The 24,524-nt window shown below is 39.4% G+C and overlaps 1 protein-coding gene across 1 annotated transcript in view; it reads left to right on the forward strand.

The window, feature by feature from the left end:
• The window catches only part of FBN2 (fibrillin 2), a 218,876-nt gene extending 194,887 nt beyond the window's left edge, over positions 1-23,989 (forward strand). Inside the window, exons 54-65 of the mRNA XM_065934320.1 lie at positions 11-133; positions 579-710; positions 2,961-3,086; positions 4,632-4,838; positions 5,767-5,892; positions 7,499-7,621; positions 8,281-8,397; positions 8,970-9,098; positions 10,776-10,895; positions 17,568-17,799; positions 19,826-19,997; positions 22,094-23,989. Coding sequence (XP_065790392.1) covers positions 11-133; positions 579-710; positions 2,961-3,086; positions 4,632-4,838; positions 5,767-5,892; positions 7,499-7,621; positions 8,281-8,397; positions 8,970-9,098; positions 10,776-10,895; positions 17,568-17,799; positions 19,826-19,997; positions 22,094-22,468 — 1,982 coding nt within the window. The 3' untranslated portion in view covers positions 22,469-23,989. The remainder of the gene's footprint in view (positions 1-10; positions 134-578; positions 711-2,960; positions 3,087-4,631; positions 4,839-5,766; positions 5,893-7,498; positions 7,622-8,280; positions 8,398-8,969; positions 9,099-10,775; positions 10,896-17,567; positions 17,800-19,825; positions 19,998-22,093) is intronic.
• The last annotated feature ends 535 nt before the right edge of the window (positions 23,990-24,524 follow it).

The raw sequence follows: 24,524 nt of genomic DNA on the forward strand, positions 1-24,524 counted from the left end.
CCTTGATCAGACATCAATGAGTGTGCCCAGAACCCACTGCTGTGTGCTTTCCGCTGCATGAACACCTTCGGCTCCTATGAATGCACGTGCCCGATTGGCTATGCTCTCAGGGAAGACCAGAAGATGTGCAAAGGTAAGGCCCCAGACCAGGGAGGAGTAGGCTCATTATTCGTAATGCTGGAAATATATTTTAATCATTTTGTAGCTCTCAGCTGTCTTCTTGTAGAGCTGTGCAGAAATGTATTCTTTACAGCATTGCTGGTAGATTTCCATTCTAAATAACAAGATACTTGATAGTCTGTCCAGTCAAGTAAAGAATAAAGATGTCACATTCTTGAGCTCTTACTAAAGCAAAGATAGCCCTTTCCTAAACTTCTTATCTTGAGGACCAGTGCTGAAATTTTTATAACTCTAGAATATAGCCAGCAGTTGAGACTGGGCTCCTCCTTTCTCTGTCACATAAGAAGATTACATTTTGAGAGCCAGAAGACCAAACGTATGACTTCAAAATACTCATTGATAGCCTGTTCATGAATTTGTCTTATTTTCCTGTTTTTCCTATTGAAAATATTTTCTAGACCTGGATGAATGTGCTGAAGGGCTGCATGACTGTGAATCCAGGGGCATGATGTGCAAGAATCTGATTGGCACCTTCATGTGCATCTGCCCGCCTGGGATGGCCCGCAGGCCTGACGGAGAAGGCTGTGTAGGTAAGGCTGTTCGGGATGATGGCTGCTTGCTTAACGCTCCTACTCCCAGTCAGAAGCATAGGAATTTTACTTATCACAGTGGAAAATACTGTGTATTGTTTTCTGTGCAAATAGCCAAAGAAATAAAAAACTACAAGAATCTGTTAAGTTCCTAACACAATAATGCGGAAGGTAAAATATTATTAATCTTTTCTATTGTTAATTGGTTTCTGTAGCAACTTGGAAAATGTTACAATCAAGAGAAATTTTCCAACATTTGTTTCCATTGTCAGGAAAAGTTTTTTAAAAAAGAAAGAAAATAAATGTAAGATTTGTAGCAATCAGATCTTTTTAGATACGTTTCTGTTATGCACTTTGAATTCAAAGCAGTCAGCTGAAAAACTAATCAAAGGTAGGACAGGATTAGATCAAGAAGGTGGACTTAAACCTTCATATTCTAGAAACAAGAAACACTATACAATTTTTTAAATCCATAACTTTGCTTAATACTTTTGTATATACTTTAAAATTTATGCAGAAAGTTTCCTAAAAGAAAAAAAAATACCTTTAACAAGAAAAACCATGTGTCAGAACACTAGGAGCAAAGTGAGAATTCTTAAAGCTTCCCAGGGAGCAAAACCAGATTTCCTACAAGTGACAGTTAACAGTGGGTAGAAGAAAACAATGGAGCAGCAATATTTTTCAAGGCATTCTAAGGGAAAATAATTTTGAACTACAACTTTATATTCAATCTAGTGATAAAACAAAAATATCACATTGTCAGACGTGTTTTAGAACACTTATCACCCACATACCCTCTGTATCTTATGTCCAAACTGTATCCTCCAATATATTTTTTAAAGTTAATTCGAGAGGAAGCAATGATAAGCCAAGAAACCAGTAACCTTTGTTATATGGTTTAAATAAATGCTGATAAAATAAATAAATAAATAAATGCTGGTGTTCCATAAAAGAAATATAACAAATCAGAATTTCTAGACTGCTTCAGCATGGCAGTTAGCACAAGGAGAGAGAAGAAAGGAGTAAAGTCATACCAAGGGTACTTGCTATGGCCAGAAGCTATTCAAACAGACACTTCTTGATGTTAATAGAAAAATGTCTATTAGCAGTGTGTGTTGAAGTTGTCTCATGGCTACCATTGGAAGAATAGAAGATTACAATTTCTAGACATGAGTTGGGGACGACAGTAGGGCAGAGAAAAAATTAGACTGATCTAAGAAATATTGAGAGAAGGGGACAAGTAGCCTGGTAAATATTAAACAGCATAACATGACAAGACTCCAAACATATCAGTAATCACCATAGATAGAGATAGTTTAAATTTCTGGTTAAACGGCAAATGTAGTTTAAAATATTCTTTTGAAAGTGCAGCTTCGTACTTTTTACAAGAAATGTACCAAATCAAAATGTGAGATAGATGGAAGATAAAGGGGTGGAACAAGATATCCACAGCAAATGTTGATAAAAAGCAAGTGCATGCAAAATAAATATTAATAAATTAAAGATTAAAAAGCATATAGATGAAAGGAGAAGTTCATCAAAGGGATTTGTCATGAGCTCTCAGGCCTCTGACAACATTGATTTGAAGCATACCTCAAACAAAATGTACAAAATGTCAAATAAACACAGTAAGTAAAGATGTAGGAATTTTAATGTAACAGTTTTGTTCTGATATATTATTTGTCAGAAACTAAAAGAGCAGTGCTATCTAAATTCCTTCTCCCTCTAGCTGCCCTAACACTCTGCATGGCTCCTGTGATTTTTACTCAACTCAGGGGAGGAGCTTGTCCTTTATCCCTGGCCTGAGTGCTCTCCGCCTCTCCCTAACACCTGCCACCGCTCTGCCCTCAGCCTCTCTCTCCTGTCACGTGAATTGGTATCTTCTTTCCCAAAGTTCTTTCTCCTGCTTGGTAATCCTTTTTGGAGCCACTTTTCCAATTTTCCATCAAGCGTCACCTCTTCCCCGAAAAGAGGAAGAGAGAAAAGCGACAGAGGGTGGGGGGGGGACACTTTGTTAACCTCGAACCCATCTTGGAAGGATGAGGTAAATTTAAATATGATAAATTTAAATGTAATGTTATATTTTTAATATAATACTATAAATTTAAATATAATTCATATAATTCATATTCTATCATATTAGTATTTTGATGAAGAAGTTTTAAGCAAGATATAAACCATTAGAAGATACGTTTGTAAATTGTAAACTTTACAGTCTATTCATGACTCATATTATTTGCTTTTCTAAAGATGAAAATGAATGCAGGACCAAACCAGGAATCTGTGAAAACGGGCGTTGTGTTAACACTATTGGGAGCTATAGATGTGAGTGTAATGAAGGCTTTCAGTCCAGCTCTTCTGGCACTGAGTGCCTTGGTAAGTTGATAAACAGAGTATATTTTACTTGGTGAATAAAGCATGTGTTTTGTGATGTAATCACAAGAGAGTTCTATATATATATATATCCTTGTCTGCAAAATAGATCCCCCAATCTGAGTAATCCATGTACCTCTTCCTGAAGATAGACATCTATTAAAATGATGTATGTGTACATGTGTGTGTAGTACATACATCCATGCTTAATGTAAATAACCATCTTAAGTAGTCTTTCCAAAATTAAGATTAATTAAGCTCTATGGAAAATGTGACTCCAGTAAAACTTACATCAGGGAATGATTTAATTCCAAAGGAAAATATTTGCTATGTGAGGTAAGTTTTGCTGTATTAATAATATTAAAGAAAATGCCACATTTCAGAAATGCAGTGAGAGTTAATTTTTATTTTATGATACAGAGAAGTGTTTTACAAAATATTTTCTTGCGGAAAATATAAGTCTCAGGCATTTTAATGATAAAATGCATATATCATAAACCATTTAGTTAATTATGAGCAGGTGTAAAAGTATGAAGTAGTCAAATTTAAGGCAAACCAAGAAATAGCACTCATCATGGGTTTTGATGCAAAAACAGCACATTTCAGCTACATCAGATTGTTCTCAGAATGATGTCATCTGCTTCAAATCCTAGGTAATTATTAGTCATGAAAACATATTTTGTTTATTATTATCTTCAATCTGGATCTTCATTAACCATCAGTCTTTTTGGAAATAGAAAAGATGACCTACATAGAAAGTGTACTTTTCTGCCCATAAAACTAACAGTTCATTAGGATGGTTCTTAAAACCCCATTTAAGATCTCTTTGCCAACTTATATCAGTAAAATCCCTTTATTTATAATAATTTAAAAAACTACTTAATCCAATGTTTAAACAGTCTTTTAGATGTCTAAAATACAGGAGATTAGATTGAATATGTACCAAGATGATAACATAGTCCAGAATTTGCTTTTCAAAAACAAATCCTCTTCTCATTTGCTTATTTAAAGGGAAGTATTTTTCTTTGATTTTTTCCTTTCAGTTGGATTCTATAGAAATGGTAGTTTACTGTCACTTAGCTGCTGAGGAAAAGAAGAAAAAACTCACCTCTCTTTCTTTAGTACCCGTTATTAAATTTAATAAACTGTTGCAAAAGAGCACTGTGAAAGGAACCTCCAGCAGAACATTCCAATCATTGTCTTAAGCAATATGACTCTTCACATAAAAGAATATTTAACTTTTAAAAAGGTATTGCCATGGGACTTCCTGGTGGTCCAGTGGCTAAGACTCCCCCCTCCCAATTGCAGGGGGCCCAGGTTCAATCCCTGACTGGGGAGCTAGATCCCACATGCCACAACCGAGAGTCCACATGTGGCAGCTAAAGATTCTGTATGCTACAACTAAGATGCCGCACCACCAGAATAAATTGGTATTTTTAAAGTATTGTTATGAAGGAAAACACTGACTGTCCTTTTTAATGTAAAGACCCAGATAACGAAGTGTCAGTCCCTTGACACTGGTGCTTTTTAACTGCATTGTCATTTCAGACAATCGACAGGGCCTCTGCTTTGCAGAGGTGTTGCAGACCATGTGTCAGATGGCATCCAGCAGCCGTAACCTCGTCACAAAGTCAGAATGCTGCTGCGATGGGGGGCGAGGCTGGGGTCATCAGTGTGAACTCTGCCCACTCCCTGGAACTGCCCAGTACAAGAAGATATGTCCTCATGGCCCAGGCTATACCACTGATGGACGAGGTAAGGAGTTGAGGAAATCCATGCATGTTATCAACACAGTGCACATTAATTCACATTAATTTGAAGGAAATAGGATAATAGCTAAAATATATGTATATATGTGTGTGGTCATATATGCTTTTCACTAATGCTTCAGTAGCTTTAAGAGGCATAATCTTCATATCAAATCTAAGAAGTAGAATCTCTTATTATTCCTATTTTAGCAGATAGAAACTGAAGCACGAAGCTTAAGTAACAATAAATAAGTGTTCCCAAGATCACAGCCTTTTTAAAGGTTGGAATGGAACAAGGAATGGAATGTATCTGTCTGACCCCAGAGGCCATCTGCAGCCCACAAGCTATACGTGCTTCATTTAAGTAAAGGTTGCTTATTTGTTTGTGCACAGGAACTCATTCTGTTTGCAGTATATTTACAAACCAGCAAGTCTCACAAATGATTAATAGTTTCCAGGTTTTTTGGTACAACCAATATGCTAATGTCATAAAAATAACATTTTCCTCTATTCCTATAAAGATTCTAGATCTTACGCTTGATTACATTGTTAATGAAACCCTTTCTTAGGGTCTAATGCAACTGAATTTAAAGCCAATTCATGGAATACCATCACAAATTCCAAATTAGTGGAACTTCAGAAGGGTAGCTTTCTATTGATAGCATCCCCCCCCCCAAAATTCATGCTTAGATTGCAGAACAAATTCAACATAGTCTTTCTTATGTTTGTCTCTTCCTATCACTTCAGATTCTTTTTTTATCTCTCCCTTCTGTGTTGCCACTCTGTTGAATGATGAAAAGGTACACCAGCACAGTTATGAACATTGGTTTTTAGTTATCTCTCAATTCCTTAATTTCTTTTAGCTTCTAACCAGTTTTATTCTTGCATCTGTATTAACTTCTGTTTGTTTTTGCCTTGGGGTTTTTGGTGCACAGATATTGACGAATGTAAAGTTATGCCAAATCTCTGCACCAACGGTCAGTGCATCAATACCATGGGCTCCTTCCGGTGTTTCTGTAAGGTTGGCTACACCACAGACATCAGCGGAACCTCGTGTGTAGGTAAGGAAAGACGAGGCATCTCTGCATCTGAGTGGTTGTTAACTGCTGTTTTCTACAAGTCCTTTACTCTCAGTAGAATATCTTTTATTATGGTGTTTGGATTGTACATTTTGCTAAAGTGATGCCATTCCTTTCATTAGTGAGATCCTTAATATCATAGGAGTTGTCCAAGGCCTTGTCTAGTAATGTGAGACACAGAAGTATTAGATTTATCAAAAAGTCTGTAAAGTAGGGAAATATTAAAATAATAAAAAAATGTACTTTCAACATTTTACATTTAGTTTAAGATGTATAAAGGCATATTTGTTTTGTCATTTTTTAAATGAAAGACCAGGACTTTTGATTGTGAAAGTATGTTTTTGCATATGGAGAGAATGCTTTTTGCTTGTTTCTCATTGCAGCTATTTTTGCATAAAATATACCAATTAAGCATCATCTAAAATTTCCAGTTGCAAAGCAGTCTCAATACAGAAAACCTTCTACATTTTTACAATCTCTTTTTCTAATTTATTTTACTGTCTCATCCACGGAGCGGGTGGTAGCTTGCCTTTATTGAGTCTTTCCAAAACACTTAGTTTTCATTAAAGAAAAAAATTTTTTCTCCTTCATAGTTCATCAGCTTAATATCAACTTGTTTTAATAACAAGCATGTCTGGCATGAAAAGGGTAAGAAGAACCAATCTAAATCTTAGTAAACATTCAACTCACTTGTTTGGGCAAGATAATAGAAACTAGGCTACCAGTCATGAGCTTTTAACATTCTTTGGGCATCAGTCAATGTCTTTTAGAGAGGAAATGTAGATTGTTCGCTGTCCTAGCAGAAAAGAGGTGGCATATTGAAATGAGGACAGTTTAAGGAGACTTGTTTTTTTAACAAAAGGACAGTGTATAAAGGTGTGAGCAGAGTGTGCAGGAAATACTAGGAATAGTGCTGAGTTCTGGGGCTGTTCCACATCTGGGCCAAAGATAAGAGGGAAGGATTACTGAAATCTAGAAGATGGAGAAAGTTGTTCCCAGAGGCCTGCCTTTAGAGCGTCCGTGACCTCTGACCCCATGACTCAGTCAGCCTCAGCCCATCTTGCGAGAAGGGAATCAAGAAACTGAGGACCAGACTGAAGACAGAGGGCAGGAGGGCCTGCTAATGGAATCTGTGTGCAGTTCAGCCTCCCGGGCCCAAGAACAGGGTGGACCAAGGTGAGGACTGCAGCTGGAAGGGGAAGCGCACGGTCTCCAGCACAGTCTGTGATGCCAAGCAATTCCTGGGGAAGTATCAGCCCAGAGACTCTGAGAACATTCGCCACATCCACATGTCAAAGAGAAGAAACTCTATGACTCTCAAACTGTAAACCGAAGTGCACCAATCTAAAAAATCTGGTGTCTTTTTTTGAACCCAGTTGTCTGGATATTTTCAATATTTGCCCAAGAATCGCCTGACAAAGTTAAACCAGTAAATTACTTTAGAGAAAATTGTTCTGTGCCTCGTTTCTCTCTGGCTGTTTTCCATTTTAAGTTGAAGAGGAAAACAATGAGTGAGAATGTGGAGGGAGGAAAGAGCCTGGTCGTTCCTTCTAACCAGTAATTTAATCCTCACATCACTTTTACTCAGATCTCGATGAATGTTCGCAGTCCCCAAAACCCTGCAACTTCATCTGCAAGAACGCGGAGGGGAGTTACCAGTGCTCGTGTCCCCGGGGCTATGTCCTGCAGGAGGACGGGAAGACCTGCAAAGGTGATGAAGAGTCTAAATGTGGGACCCTCTCCTTTTTTTTTCAGATTGAAAATCAGTTTATTGGGGATCTTACCATATGCCTCACTTTTACTGGGGCTTCCCTTGTGACTCAGATGGTAAAGAATCTGCCTGCAATACAGAAGACCCGGGTTAGATCTCTGGAACAGGAAAATCCCTTGGAGAAGGGAAAGGCTACCCACTCCAGTGTTCTGACCTGGAGAATTCCATGGACTGTATAGTCCGTGGGGTTACAAAGCGTCAGGCACACTGAGCAATTTTCATTTTCACTTAATTAGGATTAACTAACGAGCCATGTACTCAACTGTGCATTAAATATAAATATTATAACCTTTGAACATTAGCTTTGAAAACAGTTCATGAACATCACTATAATTCATCTTTTCAGTTTTTTATTTTTAAAAAATTTTTGTTATATATCACCTTAACCATCCTGTCTTAGTAGCTCATGGTATTTACGCTGCTTAAGTATGTGAAAAGAAACTCCTTGCCTTATGCATATGGAAATCTATAAAGCTTCCAACAAAAATCTAAACAGAATACTTCTGGTAGAACATGCACACCTCTCCATGGCTTCATGAGAAGGGAAGCATAGCCAGATAACTCTGCTCTGATTTTCATTGGCTTCTCTTTCGTTGCAGACCTTGATGAATGTCAAACCAAACAGCACAATTGCCAGTTCCTGTGTGTCAACACTCTGGGAGGTTTTACCTGTAAATGTCCGCCTGGTTTCACACAGCATCACACTGCTTGTATTGGTAAGACAAAACTACAGAAGGGAAGTTCTGCACACTACTGGTAGAAGCCTAAAACTGTAGTTAAAAATGATAGAATAATGGCCCAGTACTTAATATTAAAATCAGTCCCTCATAATTAGTGGTTTAAAAATGTTAATAATTTATTTTTTCACAAGAGCAATATCCAAGTGTAGTAGTCCTGTGTAGTCCAAGCAGTGCCTTTACTTTGCATTCTAAATATAGTGTGTGTTCGGATAAAATATGAGTAAAAGGCTCACTATAATTTAGAACATGCTAATGAACATGCTGGGATTTTTTTATGTTAGAAGACACACAGGTCTTAACCTTAACTTTCAGTCTGTGCTATCGAAAACCATGTCCTCAATTGAGCCAAAATATGCTCTGATTTCCAGCCTCTTGAAATACTTTTTTGTCTTTAGTATGGCCAAGGATAGTAGCATACTTTTCTGTAAACTCTGTTTTCGCATTGTGAAACTTAGGCTTTCATACTTTACTTTTTACTTCATGTAGTAAGATTTGAATCCTGTAATAATAGGAAAGCCTGATGCTCTTTCCCTTTTGTCCTTTGCTAGACAACAACGAATGTGGGTCGCAACCTTCACTTTGTGGAGCAAAGGGAATCTGTCAAAACACCCCTGGGAGTTTCAGCTGCGAATGCCAAAGAGGGTTCTCCCTTGATGCTACTGGACTGAACTGTGAAGGTTAGTTTATTTATTTAAATATTCTTATTCTAATACAGCAAATTGTTTTCTGTTAATTTCTAAGCCACTCAATGAGAAATTGAGATCATCTCAAACAACAAAGATTAACAAAGTAAAATCCAGAAGTTGATTTTTTTTTTTTGCTTATAAATTTTCACATATCATTTTGGGGACAGAGGAAGACCTTAATGTGATGAAAGAAAAATTCTGTGAGTACACATGGACTTCTGAAATAACTGTTTACCTAGTTACTGATCTAAGAAAAGAATTGAACTGAAAACAAATTCTGTACCTAATTTAGTTGCAGTAAACCAGAAAGAAATCAGATGTTTGTTCCATGATACTTGAATGTAAAATATATAAATGTTAAGTATAAGATGAAGAACAAGTTATAGAGAACTGGGCAGATCACAGAAAGCGCTGGGGAAAACTGATGGCGGTTTTATTTGTCTGAGAGTCCCGATTCACTGTCTTTTCTATAAAGGGCATTTCCTATAAAGTCTTCATCACAGTAGATATTTCCTGTTAAATCCAAGGGAAAATTTAAGTGGGAATAAAATCGGAATTTGCCAATGACCAATAAAATGTTCTTCAGTATTTTCATTGCAAATTCTAGCGTATGAGATAAATATACTACGATTGGTAGCTTTTACAAAATACTCAGGCCAGAGGTTCTGAGATCATGTACTTCCCCTTTATATTTTTATATACTAGTGCAGTTTACATCCTTACTGATTTTAGTCACCCTTGAATTAATTATTCTTAGAAATACATGATTTCGAACTCTAGAAATAGATTTAGAGGTTTTAATATAGTCTGAGAACTACAGGACTTTTACATGTATCTAATCTTCAACCCCAAAAAAATTCAACTTAAAAATTTCTATTTTAATATTTTGTATTTGAAGTCATTGAGACTTTGAAAGTATTCTGACCATACAGCTGCTTGCCATGTGTGAGTTCAGCTTGTGACTATCTACATAAGATACAATTTATTAATTATCCCTATAAATTTGTTACACATATATCAGACATGCCAATTTCATTTCTCTTTTTATGGGTAAATTTCAAAGCCTCAGTTGTCATTCCAGAAGAGTTTGCGTGTATGAACAAAGAAATTATTCCATATGTGTCACAATACTATATCATGTCTAAAAATAATGTTTTTAAATACTTTAAATTTGCATCTAATTAGTCTCAAAAAGTAACAAATATTTTGGCATTCCCAACCATCATACTTCTTTAGGTATTTCTGTAATGCTTGTATCTTCCCGAAAATGAGAATTAACATATCAATCACTTTTGAACTTACTGGAATATGTGATGCAAATATATTTATATCATTTACCAAATAAATCATACCATATGTAGTTAATCCATCCAAAATGCACAACATTTGTGGTTGCTATGGTTGATTTGCTGAAATTAAGATATTATTTGAAGCACTGACGTGGCATGGCTGGTGGATAGCATAAGAATGATGTGGTTTCTTATCTCAGAGCCATTCTCTGTACCACCACTGACTTAATAACCGTGCGACTTGGGAAAAATCACAGCCCCTCGGGGTGTCTTGTTTGTTTGTTCCTCTGGTAATCATTACCCCGTGTTGTGTTTGGAGTACATTTAAGAATAGTAGAAGAAAGGTGACATACAAATCTTGCCCGGATTGTTTTTGCAGATGTTGATGAATGTGATGGAAACCATAGGTGCCAACATGGCTGCCAGAACATCCTGGGAGGCTACAGGTGTGGCTGCCCGCAAGGATATATTCAGCATTACCAGTGGAACCAGTGTGTTGGTGAGAACTCGCTTGTTACATGGCATCTGCTTTTCTTGCCTGAAACTATCTTTTACTAAAACAAATGAGCAATAAAGATTGTCATTTTCAGTGTAGCCTTTAAACCCTAGAACTTAAAAAACCAGTACTTAGGACTGATGCATGGGAATTCATTAAACTACTTTGTATACTTGTGTGTATTTGAAAATATACATAATATACCTTAAAATGTTAAGTACCTAAAAGGTAACTCAGTTAGAGCTTTGATAATTTTGATTTTCTGCTAGCTGATAATTTTAAGTTTCTGAAGATGATGTCAAGATTCATTTATACCATCTTCATTTGCTAAGGTCAAAGGCTTTTTTTTAATCAGTAATTTAGTATCTTTAGATTTGGGGTTGAAGGGTTGCCCATCCATCTGCTCATATAAATCTAAAAGGAATCAGATCAAATTAATGAGCATCGTTCATCTGTGCTCTCCAGTCACATATTTAATGAAGGGGATATAGAGAATTTTAAGGTAGAAAAAGGAACTAGTTATAGCAAATACTGTTGAAAACTCCAGACAAAAAAAGTATTTGTAAAATAAAATCTGTAGACACTCAACTCTCTTTCTTGCACTGATAGAGTCATGGAAATTCTCCTTTTAAGGAGAGTTTGGTACGCTCAACTTGAATAGCCAGCTGACTTAGCATACGCCCAATTTCTTGGCTCCATTTGAATGCCCTTCCTAGACGCAGCATCCAACAGTGTGACAGTAGATATGGGCACAGCTTGAGCAGAAGGGGGAACAGTGGGCCTGCTGAGAAGCAGCAGGTTGCTTCCTGTTTCTCTGTAGTGATTGAAATTACCCCACGTGTATTTCAAGCATTTTACTCTACTGGAGCCACTAAGTAAATTAATTTGATTTTATCCGTGATGATCTTCTCAAAAGAAATTTCTAATGACAGTTTAGTGAATTGAGAAAATCAAGACAAATTTCAGAGGTGGGAAAGCAACTCTGAAAGTTGGCGCAGCTCTGCTGTGGTTTTGTGCCAGTCCAAAGATAGATGCTTAGCTATATCAGCAACACACTCTCATGGGGAAAATGCAAAAGCCAGTGATGATCTGGGAGTTAAGGATAGAGTTTGAAAGGATTATCAAAATGATGACTTAGGCTGTCGATCAAAATGACTTTATAAGTTCAGTTTCCTTCTTTTCTCTTCATAGAAAAAAGATGTTGCAGAAGTTATTATGCCCCAATGTATTGATTCATCAGATAAAGTATAGGGACATTCTTCAGAACATAGGAAATGGTCCTTTTTTAGGTAACTAATTTAAGTGTGCAAAGTGATTTTTATTATATTGTGTTGTTTATAAAATGAGAGGCTCACCCCCCTATTCAGTTAATACCATGGACTTCTTGGTTACTTCTACAGAACTTAAAGCAGAAGAATGATCTGTAAAATTTCACATGTATCAGTTTAAATAAAATCCTTGTTTTTAAAGTAATCATAAGTAGAAATTGGAATGTGCATGGAGGATCAACTCAATTTCTGAGTTTTTAAGTTTCCTGGAATTTCTGCCTGTAAGCATTTAGTGTGAAAATAGACACACGGGTTTTCACTGAATACGGCCTGACTTAAAGTGAGGGCTGTGTGGTGTACCCAAGTTGTTCTTGGTGGGATCCTTGGAGTAGGTACTTAAGCAAGGCAGTCACCCCAGAGCAACTCACGCTGGGATTCAGCCAGAAGCCAGTGGACCTTCTAATCAGTAGAGACCCCCATCGACAGAGGGATAGTGGTTTCAGAGATGAATTAAAAGCTGAAGATACATAAGCAGATACCCCAACTGGAAGAATAAATGTTAGCTTGCTCTGCTAAAATGGGCACCTTTAAGCCGCAAGCCTCCGGGTAAGTAAGATGAAGCAGGGATTTATTTTGAAATATTAGAGATTCTTCTGTGTGGGGTTGAGCAATCCAGCTCATCACTAATAAATTCTAACTCTCTTGCAATTTTGAACCCACAGCACATTATAATTATAACTCAAATATATTTCAGCAATAGAATCAAACAACCATCAGGAACTAATAAAAGCAACAAGTTAGCAAAATAGCAATATTATAACAAAATGCAAATTGAAAGGTCACAAATCATTTTTATCTGTCACTATGAGAATGAATATCTTCAGTTATTCATATGATTGAAGAAGGAATATCCCATGAAGTATCTCAGACACATTTAACCGGGGTCCCATTGTAAATGGACACAAACAGTACATCAGATAACTTAAGTAATAGTAAGTTGTAAACCTTCAGTGATGTTAATACTGCTGCCAGTGTGAGAAAAATGACAGCATTTGAAGTGTTAGGATTGAAAAACACTTTAAATTCAAGTGAATACTTTAAGAAGTGTTCAGCCAGTTACCACAGAACACTTATACCATTCTGAAACATAGATTTTACAGATTTAGGAACATATGCAAGCATTATAATTATTCTAAATTGAAAATAAGGTAATATTACTAACATTTGCATATGATTACATCTTAATATATGAAGCTTTGGTTTACTTGGTGTTAGCAACTTCTAGTTCCTTCTATGTCCGTTTCAAAATAATTTGAACATAGCTTAGTGAGACTTGAGTCAGCTCAAAGTAGGTTTCAAACCGGAACATATTTTCACATTCAGATTACCTATGCCTATAAAATTATGCTATGGTGTACATTTATAGGATATAAATATGACGTCTGTCATGGTGCCTCCAAAAGTTCTAACTGTATAAAAATGTTCTTGTCAGTGGTATGTTTAAATGCAGTTTATTCGATTAGTTGCCTTTCTTGGTAATTTTTCCACATTAGCACAGTATCTAATACTATGTTCTAAGATTCCAATACATATATCTAAGAACTATGGATAGAAGTTCTTGACATTGTACAGGAGACAGGAATCAAGACCATCCCCAAGAAAAAGAAATGCAAAAAAGCAAAATGTCTGTCTGAGGAGGCCCTACAAATAGCTGTGAAAAGAAGAGAAGCGAAAAGCAAAGGAGAAAAGGAAAGATATACCCATTTGAATGCAGAGTTCCAAAGAGTAGCAAGGAGAGATAAGAAAGCCCTCCTCAGCGATCAATGCAAAGAAATAGAGGAAAACAATAGAATGGGAATGACTAGAGATCTCCTCAACAAAATTAGAGATACCAGGGGAATATTTCATGCAAAGATGGGCACAATAAAGGAGAGAAATGGTAGGGACCTAACAGAAGCAGAAGATATTAAGAAGAGGTGGCAAGAAGACACAGAAGAACTGTACAAAAAAAGATCTTCATGACTCAGATAATCACGATGGTGTAATCACTCACCTAGAGCCAGACATCCTGGAATGTAAAGTCAAGTGGGCCTTAGAAAGCATATGAACAAAGCTAGTGGAGGTGATGGAATTCCAGTTGACCTATTTCAAATCCTGAAAGATGATGCTTTGAAAGTGCTGCACTCAATATGTCAGCAAATTTGGAAAACTCAGCAGTGGCCACAGGACTGGAAAAGGTCAGTTTTCATTCCAATCCCAAAGAAAGGCAATGCCAAAGAATGCTTAAACTACCACACAACTGCACTCATCTCACACGCTAGTAAAGTAATGCTTAAAATTCTCCAAGCCAGGCTTCAGCAATACATGAACCATGAACTTCCAGATGTTCAAGCTGGTTTTAGGAAAGGCAGAGGAACCAGAGATCTAATTGCCAATATCTACTGGATCATCAAAAAAGCAAGAAATTTCCAGAAAAACATCTATTTCTGCTTTACTGGCTATGCCAAAACCTTCGACTGTGTGGATCACAATAAACTGTGGAAAATTCTGAAAGAGATGAAAATACCAGACCACCTGACCTGCCTCCTGAGATATCTGTATGCAGGTCAAGAAGCAACAGTTAGAACTGGACATGGAACAGACTGGTTCCAAATAGGAAAAGGAGTCTGTCAGGGCTGTATATTGTCACCTTGCTTATTTAACTTCTATGCAGAGTACATCATGAGAAATGCTGGTCTGGAAGAAGCACAAGCTGGAATCAAGATTGTCGGGAAAAATATCAATAACCTCAGATATGCAGATGACACCACCCTTATGGCAGAAAGTGAAGAGGAGCTAAAGAGCCTCTTGATGAAAGTGAAAGAGGAGAGTGAAAAAGTTGGCTTAAAGCTCAACATTCAGAAAACTGAGATCATGGCTTCCGGTCCCATAACTTCATGGGAAATAGATGGGGAAACAGTGGCTGACTTTATTTTTCTGGGCTCCAAAATCACTGCAGATGGTGATTGCAGCCATGACATTAAAAGACGCTTACTCCTTGGAAGGAAAGTTATGACCAACCTAGACAACATATTAAAAAGCAGAGACATTACTTTGCCAACAAAGGTCTGTCTAGTCAAGGCTATGGTTTATCTAGTGGTCATGTATGGATGTGACAGTTGGACTATAAAGAAAGCTTAGTGCCAAAGAATTGATGCTTTTGAACTGTGGTGTTGGAGAGGACTCTTGAGAGTCCCTTGGACTGCAAGGAGATCCAACCAGTCCATTCTAAAGGAGATCAGTCCAGGGTGTTCACTGGAAGGACTGATGTTGAAGCTGAAACTCCAGTACTTTGGCCACCTCATGCGAAGAGCTGACTCATTTGAAAATACCCTGATGCTGGGAAAGATTGTGGGCAGGAGGAGAAGGGGATGACATAGGATGAGATGGTTGGATGGCACCACTGACTCAATGGATGTGGGTTTGGGTGAACTCCAGGAGTTGGTGATGGACAGGGAGGCCTGGTGTGCTGCGGTTCATGGGGTCACAAAGAGTCGGACATGTCTGAGCGACTGAACTGAATACTATGTTCATATCAGGATCATTTTGTTAAACTATAACCTAACTCACATTCTGTATCAGGAGAGAAACACCACATATAAAAATTGTGTCAGATTTAATTATAAAAGCAGATGAACCTTTGAGGCAGAATTCCAAATCTTTGATATATAGAAATAAAATAGTAGTTATATTTATGTCGTAAGTAGCAGGTTTGATCCCTGGTCTGGGAAGATCCCCTGGGGAAGGAAATGGCAACCCACTCCAGTATTCTTGCTGGGAGAACCCCATGGACAGAGGAACCTGGCAGGCTGCAATCCACGGGGTCGCAAAGAGTCGGACTCGACTTAGCAACTGAGCAACAACAGCGAGCTTACTTATTAAGAATTTATTCATATGCTTTTTCCCTGTGAAATGAAGGCCGAGGGTTTGTGCGTATTAGGTAATCATGGTATGTTTCATATCCAGTGATTAAGAATGCTGTATTTGGCAGTTTGGTTTAATTCCGAAACTGTACTCATGAGACAGAAATGTGCCTAATAATATTGGCCTTTTCAACAACCTCTGTATCGTAGTTAATAAAGTATAATTTCGTGTGTGAGAGGCCTTTCCAGCGGGACTCCATCTGCATCCTCCGTAATCTCCCTGAGCTACTGCAGATAAGCACTTCGCTCCAGCTGCTGTGTCCCAAGAGCACACCTAATTGCAAATGGACCTGTTTCCCCACGTGAGCTAAACATGGACTTGTCATGTATTTGGTAAACAAGCACATTATGCTCTAGTACAGTCACAAGAATCTGAAAGAATTTCATGGACCAGACTTGACTGGTGCCCAGGGTGAAATTTGGATAATGATGAAGCCCACAGGGGTCAAGCCACAGACTAGGTATCAACCAGACAGTTAAGAGCAAAACTCTCATCTCCAAAGGTAAAAGCACAGTCAAACTTTGATTTTGTAAAAATGATGAGTAGCTGAAAGTGTTAACCTGAAATGCTCTTGCTGTCAGGCATTTATGGTGTAGCATCCGTCGTTAAACTAGTAAAACCCATGTCAGCTGATGGCTTGGCACAAACCCACATCAGAAGGCAAAGTATGTACACCATAGGTTCTCAAGTGGTTTAAAAGTGTATGAGGCTATTGGTTCAATAGGTTCAACTAATGTTTACTTCAGTTATTTTCGTTTAGAATATTTAGATTTTTTTTTATATACTTTTCTCTCCACGTATATAATGAATGCTTTGTAAATTGCTAGGAGAATGGATAAAAAATACAGATATAAATTGAGGCTTTTTAAACATTAAAATATAATTCATATACCATAAAATTTGCCTTTTAAAATGTCCAGTTCAGTGGTTTTTAAGTATATTCTTACAGCAGTGTATAACCGTCAGCAACACAACATCTTCACCCTGAAAAGAAGCTCAGTAGCCCTTAGAAGTCATTCTCTGTTTCTCCCTTCCCACAGCTCCGGGCAACTAGTCATCTACTTTCTGTCCTTGTGAGTCTGTCTGAGGCACAGACTTTTGAAGTAACCTTCTGAAAAGTGAATAGAAGAGTTACTCAGGAGTCAGACTGCAAATATCTGTGCCCAAAGGCTGCCAGGGTATTCAGAAAAACCTAGTACAAATAGAATATAAAAGCGTGGGGGAGCTTTTGTTTAAGCCATAATTTTAGGGGAATTTGTCGGGTCTTGTTTTTGTTTTTTTTTTAATTTCATATGCTTTGCAAATCAAACATCATGGTAAACATTTAAAACTATGGGTCTAAAGCGACTTCCCCTGTAAAATCATAGATATTTGATACTGGGGCTCTTCTTTGCCCCACTTCCCTCCCCTCCACTTCTAAAAGTCTCTTGCTTTATGTTCTTAGATGAGAATGAATGCTCCAATCCCAATGCCTGTGGCTCCGCTTCCTGCTACAACACCCTGGGGAGCTACAAGTGCGCCTGCCCCTCTGGGTTCTCCTTCGACCAGTTCTCCAGTGCCTGCCACGATGTGAATGAGTGCTCATCTTCCAAGAACCCGTGCAATTACGGCTGCTCCAACACAGAAGGGGGCTACCTCTGCGGCTGCCCACCTGGGTACTACAGAGTGGGACAGGGGTAAGGCCCTCCACCTCCCCACACACGGGAAAGTGAGCGGGGTCCAGTGCCTGGCCGCCTGGCACTCGGGGAAGGTAAATGATGATTAAAAGTTGACTAGGGAAAAGCATTGATCAGAGCATTTGGGTGTGGGAGGAAGAAGCTCCAGGAAGGCGTGTGGATTCCCTGCTTTGTGGTGAGCATAGGACTCGAACTTGTATATGGGTATCATTCTCTTGCCTTTTAAAATGGCCTGAATAGCACTGTTTATAAAAACCAGGACATGGAAGCAACCTAGATGCCCATCAGTAGACGAATGGATAAGGAAGCTCTGGTACATATACACCATGGAATATTACTCAGCCATTAAAAAAGAATTCATTTGAATCAGTTCTAATGAGATGGATGAAACTGGAGCCCATTATACAGAGTGAAGTAAGCCAGAAAGATAAAGACCAATACAGTATACTAACACATATATATGGAATTTAGAAAGATGGTAACGATAACCCTATATGCAAAACAGAAAAAGAGACACAGATGTACAGAACAGACTTTTGGACTCTGTGGGAGACGGCGAGGATGGGATGTTTCGAGAGAACATCATCGAAACATGTTTATTATCTAGGGTGAAATAGATCACCAGCCCAGGCTGGATGCATGAGACAAGTGCTCGGGCCTGGTGCACTGGGAAGACCCAGAGGGATGGGGTGGAGAAAGAGGTGGGAGGGGGGATTGGGATGGGGAATACATGTAAATCCATGGCTGATTCATGTCAATGTATGACAAAAGCCACTACAATATTGTAAAGTAATTAGCCTCCAACTAATAAAAATAAATGGAAAAAAAAGAAATTAAAAAAAAAATGGCCTGAATAAATCCCTTAAGGCCAGAGACAACAAATGTTTAAAAATACTGTGGCTCCTGTGTCAATCACAGACATCTGGGCTAAGAGATACAAATGGAAATGGCTTCACCCAGATTCTTAAATGAATTTTGGCAGGTACTAGCCCTGTGCTCAGAGAAGGCAATGGCACCCCACTCCAGTACTCTTGCCTGGAAAATCCCATGGACGGAGGAGCCTGGTGGGCTGCAGTCCATGATGTCGCTAAGAGTCGGACACGACTGAGCGACTTCACTTTTCACTTTCACACATTGGAGAAGGAAATGGCAACCCACTCCAGTGTTCTTGCCTGGAGAATCCCACAGACAGAGGAGCCTGGCGGGGTGCAGTCCATGGGGTCACAAAGAGTGGAACACGACCGAGTGACGAAGCACAGCCCCGTGCTCCATGAGGAAGGAGCTGTCCCTCTCTTCGCTCATCTGGCCTTTTGCTGCACAGAGAGGACTTGCCAGGTTGGAGTGACACTGTCTCTTCAAGGCTGGGTCCCCTCAGCTAGTCCCACTTTCCCACGTGCAGCCGTCTCAAGTCCTGTCAGCTGAGGTGCTGGCCACCTGCCCCCTTCCTTCAAGGAAGCCAGTGCTCCACAGCATGGGAGATGGGAATTCAGGAGTCATCTTCCTCAGAGGGAACAGTGTGTGAGTCAGACACTGAGGGCTGTGGACTAGTATGTCCACAGTGGGTACATAGTAATGCTTGAAGCAGAAATCTTGGTGTAGACAAGGGTCATTTAGCATCAGCTCGCTGACTCTTTCACTAATCAAAATAGGAGTTCAGCAGTGTCAGTTGGTAAGCAGCAAATGTAGGCTTCAGGCTTTGGAATCAACAGAACTTCTAACACTCTCTGAAAATTCATACTTGACTTTTACCATCTCGATTTAACTACACAGAGTGCTTCAGTCTAATCAGGATTGAAGATTGAGGAAACTTGGGGCTCACTCTTGGAAGAATTTTGCTGTTTAAAATAAAGGAGAATCTCATGCATTAAGTGCTGAAGAAAAGTTACCAAGGCTATTAGGTTTTTATGTTTATGATCTTATGGTTTGCTTTGTGGGTTTCTTATTTCGGAAAAACCTCTGCTCTACCTCTGGAAAACAGTAGAGTTATGATGAAGTCTGACATCAATTTGCATCTCGTTGCAAATAGCCACTGCGTCTCAGGAATGGGATTTAACAAAGGGCAGTACCTATCGATGGATACAGAGGTGGATGAAGAGAATGCTCTGTCCCCGGAAGCGTGCTATGAGTGCAAAATCAACGGCTACTCTAAGAAGGACAACAGACAGAAGAGAAGTGTTCATGAATCCAAACACATTACTGTGAGTAACTTCACTTTATTTAGTCACCAGATTTTTTCCATATGGAGTCATGTATACTATTGCAGCAAGCTTTTATGTAGGTTTCAGCCTCAGTGGAGCTAAACCTCCACCTCGTGAAATTCATCAGCTTAGTTAATGGACAAACTATGGCAGAGACAAGTAAGTTAAAATTAGTGGTGTTTTTAACTCAGAACCGGAGAAGGCAATGGCACCCCACTCCAGTACTCTTGCCTGGAAAACCACATGGACGGAGGAGCCTAGAAGGCTGGTCCATGGGGTGGCTGAGGGTCGGACATGACTGAGAGACTTCACTTTCACTTTTCACTTTCATGCATTGGAGAAGGAAATGGCACCCCACTCCAGTGTTCTTGCCTGGAGAATCGCAGGGGCAGGGGAGCCTGGTGGGCTGCCGTCTATGGGGTCGCACAGAGTCAGACACAACTGAAGCGACTTAGCAGTTAACAGAAAGGACTGGGGGACTTTAAGACTCATAGTTTCAGATCACATGTTGGCACTTTTGACTTGTGCCAGGAGGTAATAAGATGTCCTTCTAGGAAATAACTACTTTGAAATGATTCAAAAAATGAATTTATTGTGAATCTGTGCAGTTCTGTTGTATACATATGTAGTATACTGGGCTGATCTTAATTTTCTGTAGGTAAGCCAACCATGTGTCACATTTTGTGACATTTATAAGACAGATGTTCCTTCCATAAAAGTTTTATCTCCAAATAACTTGTATTTTGTAAGGAGCTGAAAATCTGAATTGCCTGCTGCTGCTATTTCTTTCTGTTTGTGGTATTTAGCAGAGTGGTTAAATGGGTGGGCCACAGATTCTTGGTTTTGAATTTATTCCCTGACCCTCTGTACTTACTACCCATGTTACACAGAGCATATTTACTTAGCCTCTCTCTACCTCAATTTCTTCACCTGTTAAAATGGAAATAAAAATATTTACCTCCAAAGGCTGGCAAGAAGATTAATGGAGTGATTACTGTGAAGCTTCTGAAACGGTGCCTGGCATAAATATTGACGCATGTTCTCCAAATAATACCCAGTATCTGGAGGTGCTTTCCCCCAGAGATCAGGGAGACCATCCTCGTCATTTAGTGTCACTGCAGAATTCCCCATCAAAACACCTAGTCAGCAACTAACTGGCTGTGTGCATTGAGCAACTTGCTTCAGTTTTCTGGGCCTCAGAAGTGTGTAAGATGAGACTTCTCTAGCCACAAAATCTCTGGTTCTGTTTTATAATAGTACATAGGCCAGCATTACATTTATCTTAAATAGATTAAGGTACCAAGCTGATGTTTAAATATGGCAGCTGAGCTATTCATTAAGTAAGCCAAACTACAGATCCAGAAATTCTGCTTGTAAAATCCTCCTGTTGTGGCTCTAGGGGGCTGCATGCTGAAGGGGACACCTTGGTACCACAGTCCCCAAGCTCTTGGCTGGCACCCACTCAAAGCATTGATTTTTTTTTTTTTTTGCCCCTGTCTTACTGAAATAAGCATTCTTAAACCTCCCATACGTCTGACCGAGGGAGACTTGGTATATCTGGGCCCTGCCCCATTGGCTTTTAACCAAAGCTGGTTCAAACCTGAACCCTGATGACTCTGGAGTTCCCCCCCCCACCCACCCCGCACTGACAGCTCCCAGCAAACACACTCACATGTGGTTTGTGGCCAGAAAATCTACCTGGGCTTTCAGAGTGAAGATCCCTCTAAGCACAGTTAAAACAACTGCACTTCTCGTTCAACTCCGACAACAAAAAAATTACCATCATTTCCTAAGTTGTCTCTTGTTTATTATTAATAAGCATGATATTTCATAAACCCCCCAAAAAAACTTGAAATATGAGTGCTCCCCATCAACTCAGCCCTGTAACTTTACCTGGATAAGGTGCGGGAACAGTCGTAAAGATTTACAGGGCACACTCGGTGGAAGTGACCTTTTCTCCCAGCCGAGGGTAAGTTACAAGCAGACAGGCAGAGACAGTATGTCACTGTGGCTGCACCCCCCCATGGCCGGCTCCTGCAAGTCCTCGGTTTGTGCAGTCAAAGCTCTTCCCACACGGTTTCCTGCTCTTCTTCCAGGTTAAACAGATCAGCCTGGAGAGCGTCGACATGGACAGCCCGGTGATGATGAAGTTTAACGTCTCCGGCCTTGGTGCGAAGGAGCACATCGTAGAATTCATGCCCGCCATCGAGCCGCTCAACAACCACATCCGCTATGTCATCTCGCAGGGGAATGACGATGGCGTCTTCCGCATTCACCAAAGGAATGGGCTCAGCTACTTGCACACAGCCAAGAGGAAGCTCGTGCCTGGCATGTACACACTGGAAATCACTAGCGTCCCTCTCTACAAGAAAAAGGAGCTTAAGAAACTGGAAGACAGCAATGAGGATGACTACCTCCTAGGGGAGCTGGGGGAGGCTCTCAGAATGAGGCTGCAGATTCAACTCTATTAACCCCTTGCAGACTTGGTTCCAGGCTCAAATCCCTGCACAGCCAGCCTTCAGAAGCCTCTGAGAAATCAATGACTAGTTTTAAAGAGGAAAGAAAAAAAAAAGACTTTTGTTTCTTTCCTCCCTGTCTCAGACTTCAGAATGTTGACCCTCACAGGGAGGGATAATGTAGACTCTGGTGTGGCCAAAGATTTGAGTACAAAGGCAACCGTGGTTACTGTATTTTTATATAACTTCACTTTAAAGTATATTAAAAAACTAAATATTCAAGAGATCAGCATATGGCACTAAATGCACAAAAATAATGTGAGCTTTTTTTTTTTTTCCTGTTAGCAGTCTGTAACACTTTGGGTATTTTGCTATAGTTGCTAATTAAAAAAATATAGATGTTTATTTATTTTTAATGCAGTAATATATGGAGAAATGAACAAACTATGTAAACAAAAAGGGAAACTCACTTGTTTTTCTTTAGATTTATAAATTTGAGCTATTTCTTTTAGAGGTGCTTTTTTAAAAAAAAAAAAAATTCAGTAGATTCAAGAGATGTTTCCTTTGGTTTTCTGCCAGTCGTCCAACTGGTACACATCTGATTATTTTAAAGGAAGCCTCACAGAGCTGAATAGGCAGTAATCAATGTGTCATTAGATCCTTTATAAAGGAGATCAAAGCCAGAGCAGCTCACTGTGATGATACTCCACATCAGCAGACACACCAGGCAACAGAGGATGAAGCACAACCACTGTAGCAAAATACCTTGACTGCTTGTGAGACCAGTAGCGTTGCAGGCCAAACCGTACTGTATTTCCTTCTCATAACCTCAAGGAAGCACATGTGCTACCCACAACACCTCATTCTTACCCAGGGCATGCTGCATACTTGTGGTACTGTAGGCAGCTGAAGAACTGCCGTTCCTTCGGCAAGGAACACCTGGCATTCTGTAGTGTTTGGTGCTGTCTTAGATTAATGGTGCATTTATTACATTCAAGCTATTTCAGGATTGCCATATGTGCAAACAAACCATGCAGTCCAGCCAAGGAATATATGTTGTTTTTTTTTTAATCCATTTTTTTTTTTTAGAATTTTCATTAATACTGTAGTTATACACCATATGTCTCGTTTTATCATAGCCTATTGTATATGAAAGATGTTTGTACAATGAGTTGATGTTTAGTTTGCTTTTAGTCATTTAAAGAGATATTGTACTAGGACGTGCTAGTAAGCGTACGTCCCCGCATCCTTCCCAACCCAGGAACCTGTCCCTGGAGCAGTGAGCAAACCTCATCTGTGAAACGGCCAAAGCACATGCAGGCTCTGGGTTGTTCCTCTCACACCTGAGCTGACCAAAGGTTCGTCAGCGGTCATACCCAGTTCGGGACTTTGTTTTGTTTCCTGATAACTGAAACAAAACAAACAGTGTAAATTTGTAATCAAGTGTTTGTGAGGAAAAACTTACGGCTTTTGGTTTTGTTTGTTTTTCGTAGGTCTGTGTATCAAATATGACACTTTTCTTGCAATAAAGCTTATTTTGGGGTAGCTTTGTGGCTGAGAGTTCTGTGAGACCACGACCCCTGTTGTGTTTGTGGGAGGGGCTGGGGGCTCTGCTCAGAGGGACCTGTATGCAAGTATCAGAAGGAGAGCCAGGCACATTTTTTACAAGAAAACAAGGGACTGCTGTCAAGTCTGTGACACAAAACAAGCGGGAGTGTTCAGCTGACAGTTCACGAGCTGAGGCGATATTCAAACAGAAGCACACAGTCACGGCAGTTAATTGTTCACCTCCGTGTGGACACTAGGCTGCCCAGGACTCATCATCCTAGAGACCCCAGACTCTGTTGACTTCATCCTCACCTGTGCTTTGACTGCCATCGTGTCAAAGCACCCAAGATGAAGTGAAACATTCGAAGAGTCTCCCTTCTTAGGGTTTTTCTGAACTTGAGTTTTTAAGCAAAAGTATACAGCAGGCATCCCGCAGGCCAAATGGTACCTTCTCCGCAAATAACCCAGAGCTTCCTCTCTCTTGCAGTCTTGCATACTGTCCTCAGTGGACAAGTGTCTAGAT

Source organism: Muntiacus reevesi, chromosome 1, assembly GCF_963930625.1.
Source record: "Muntiacus reevesi chromosome 1, mMunRee1.1, whole genome shotgun sequence".
In the NCBI taxonomy this organism is placed as follows: Eukaryota; Metazoa; Chordata; class Mammalia; order Artiodactyla; family Cervidae; genus Muntiacus; species Muntiacus reevesi.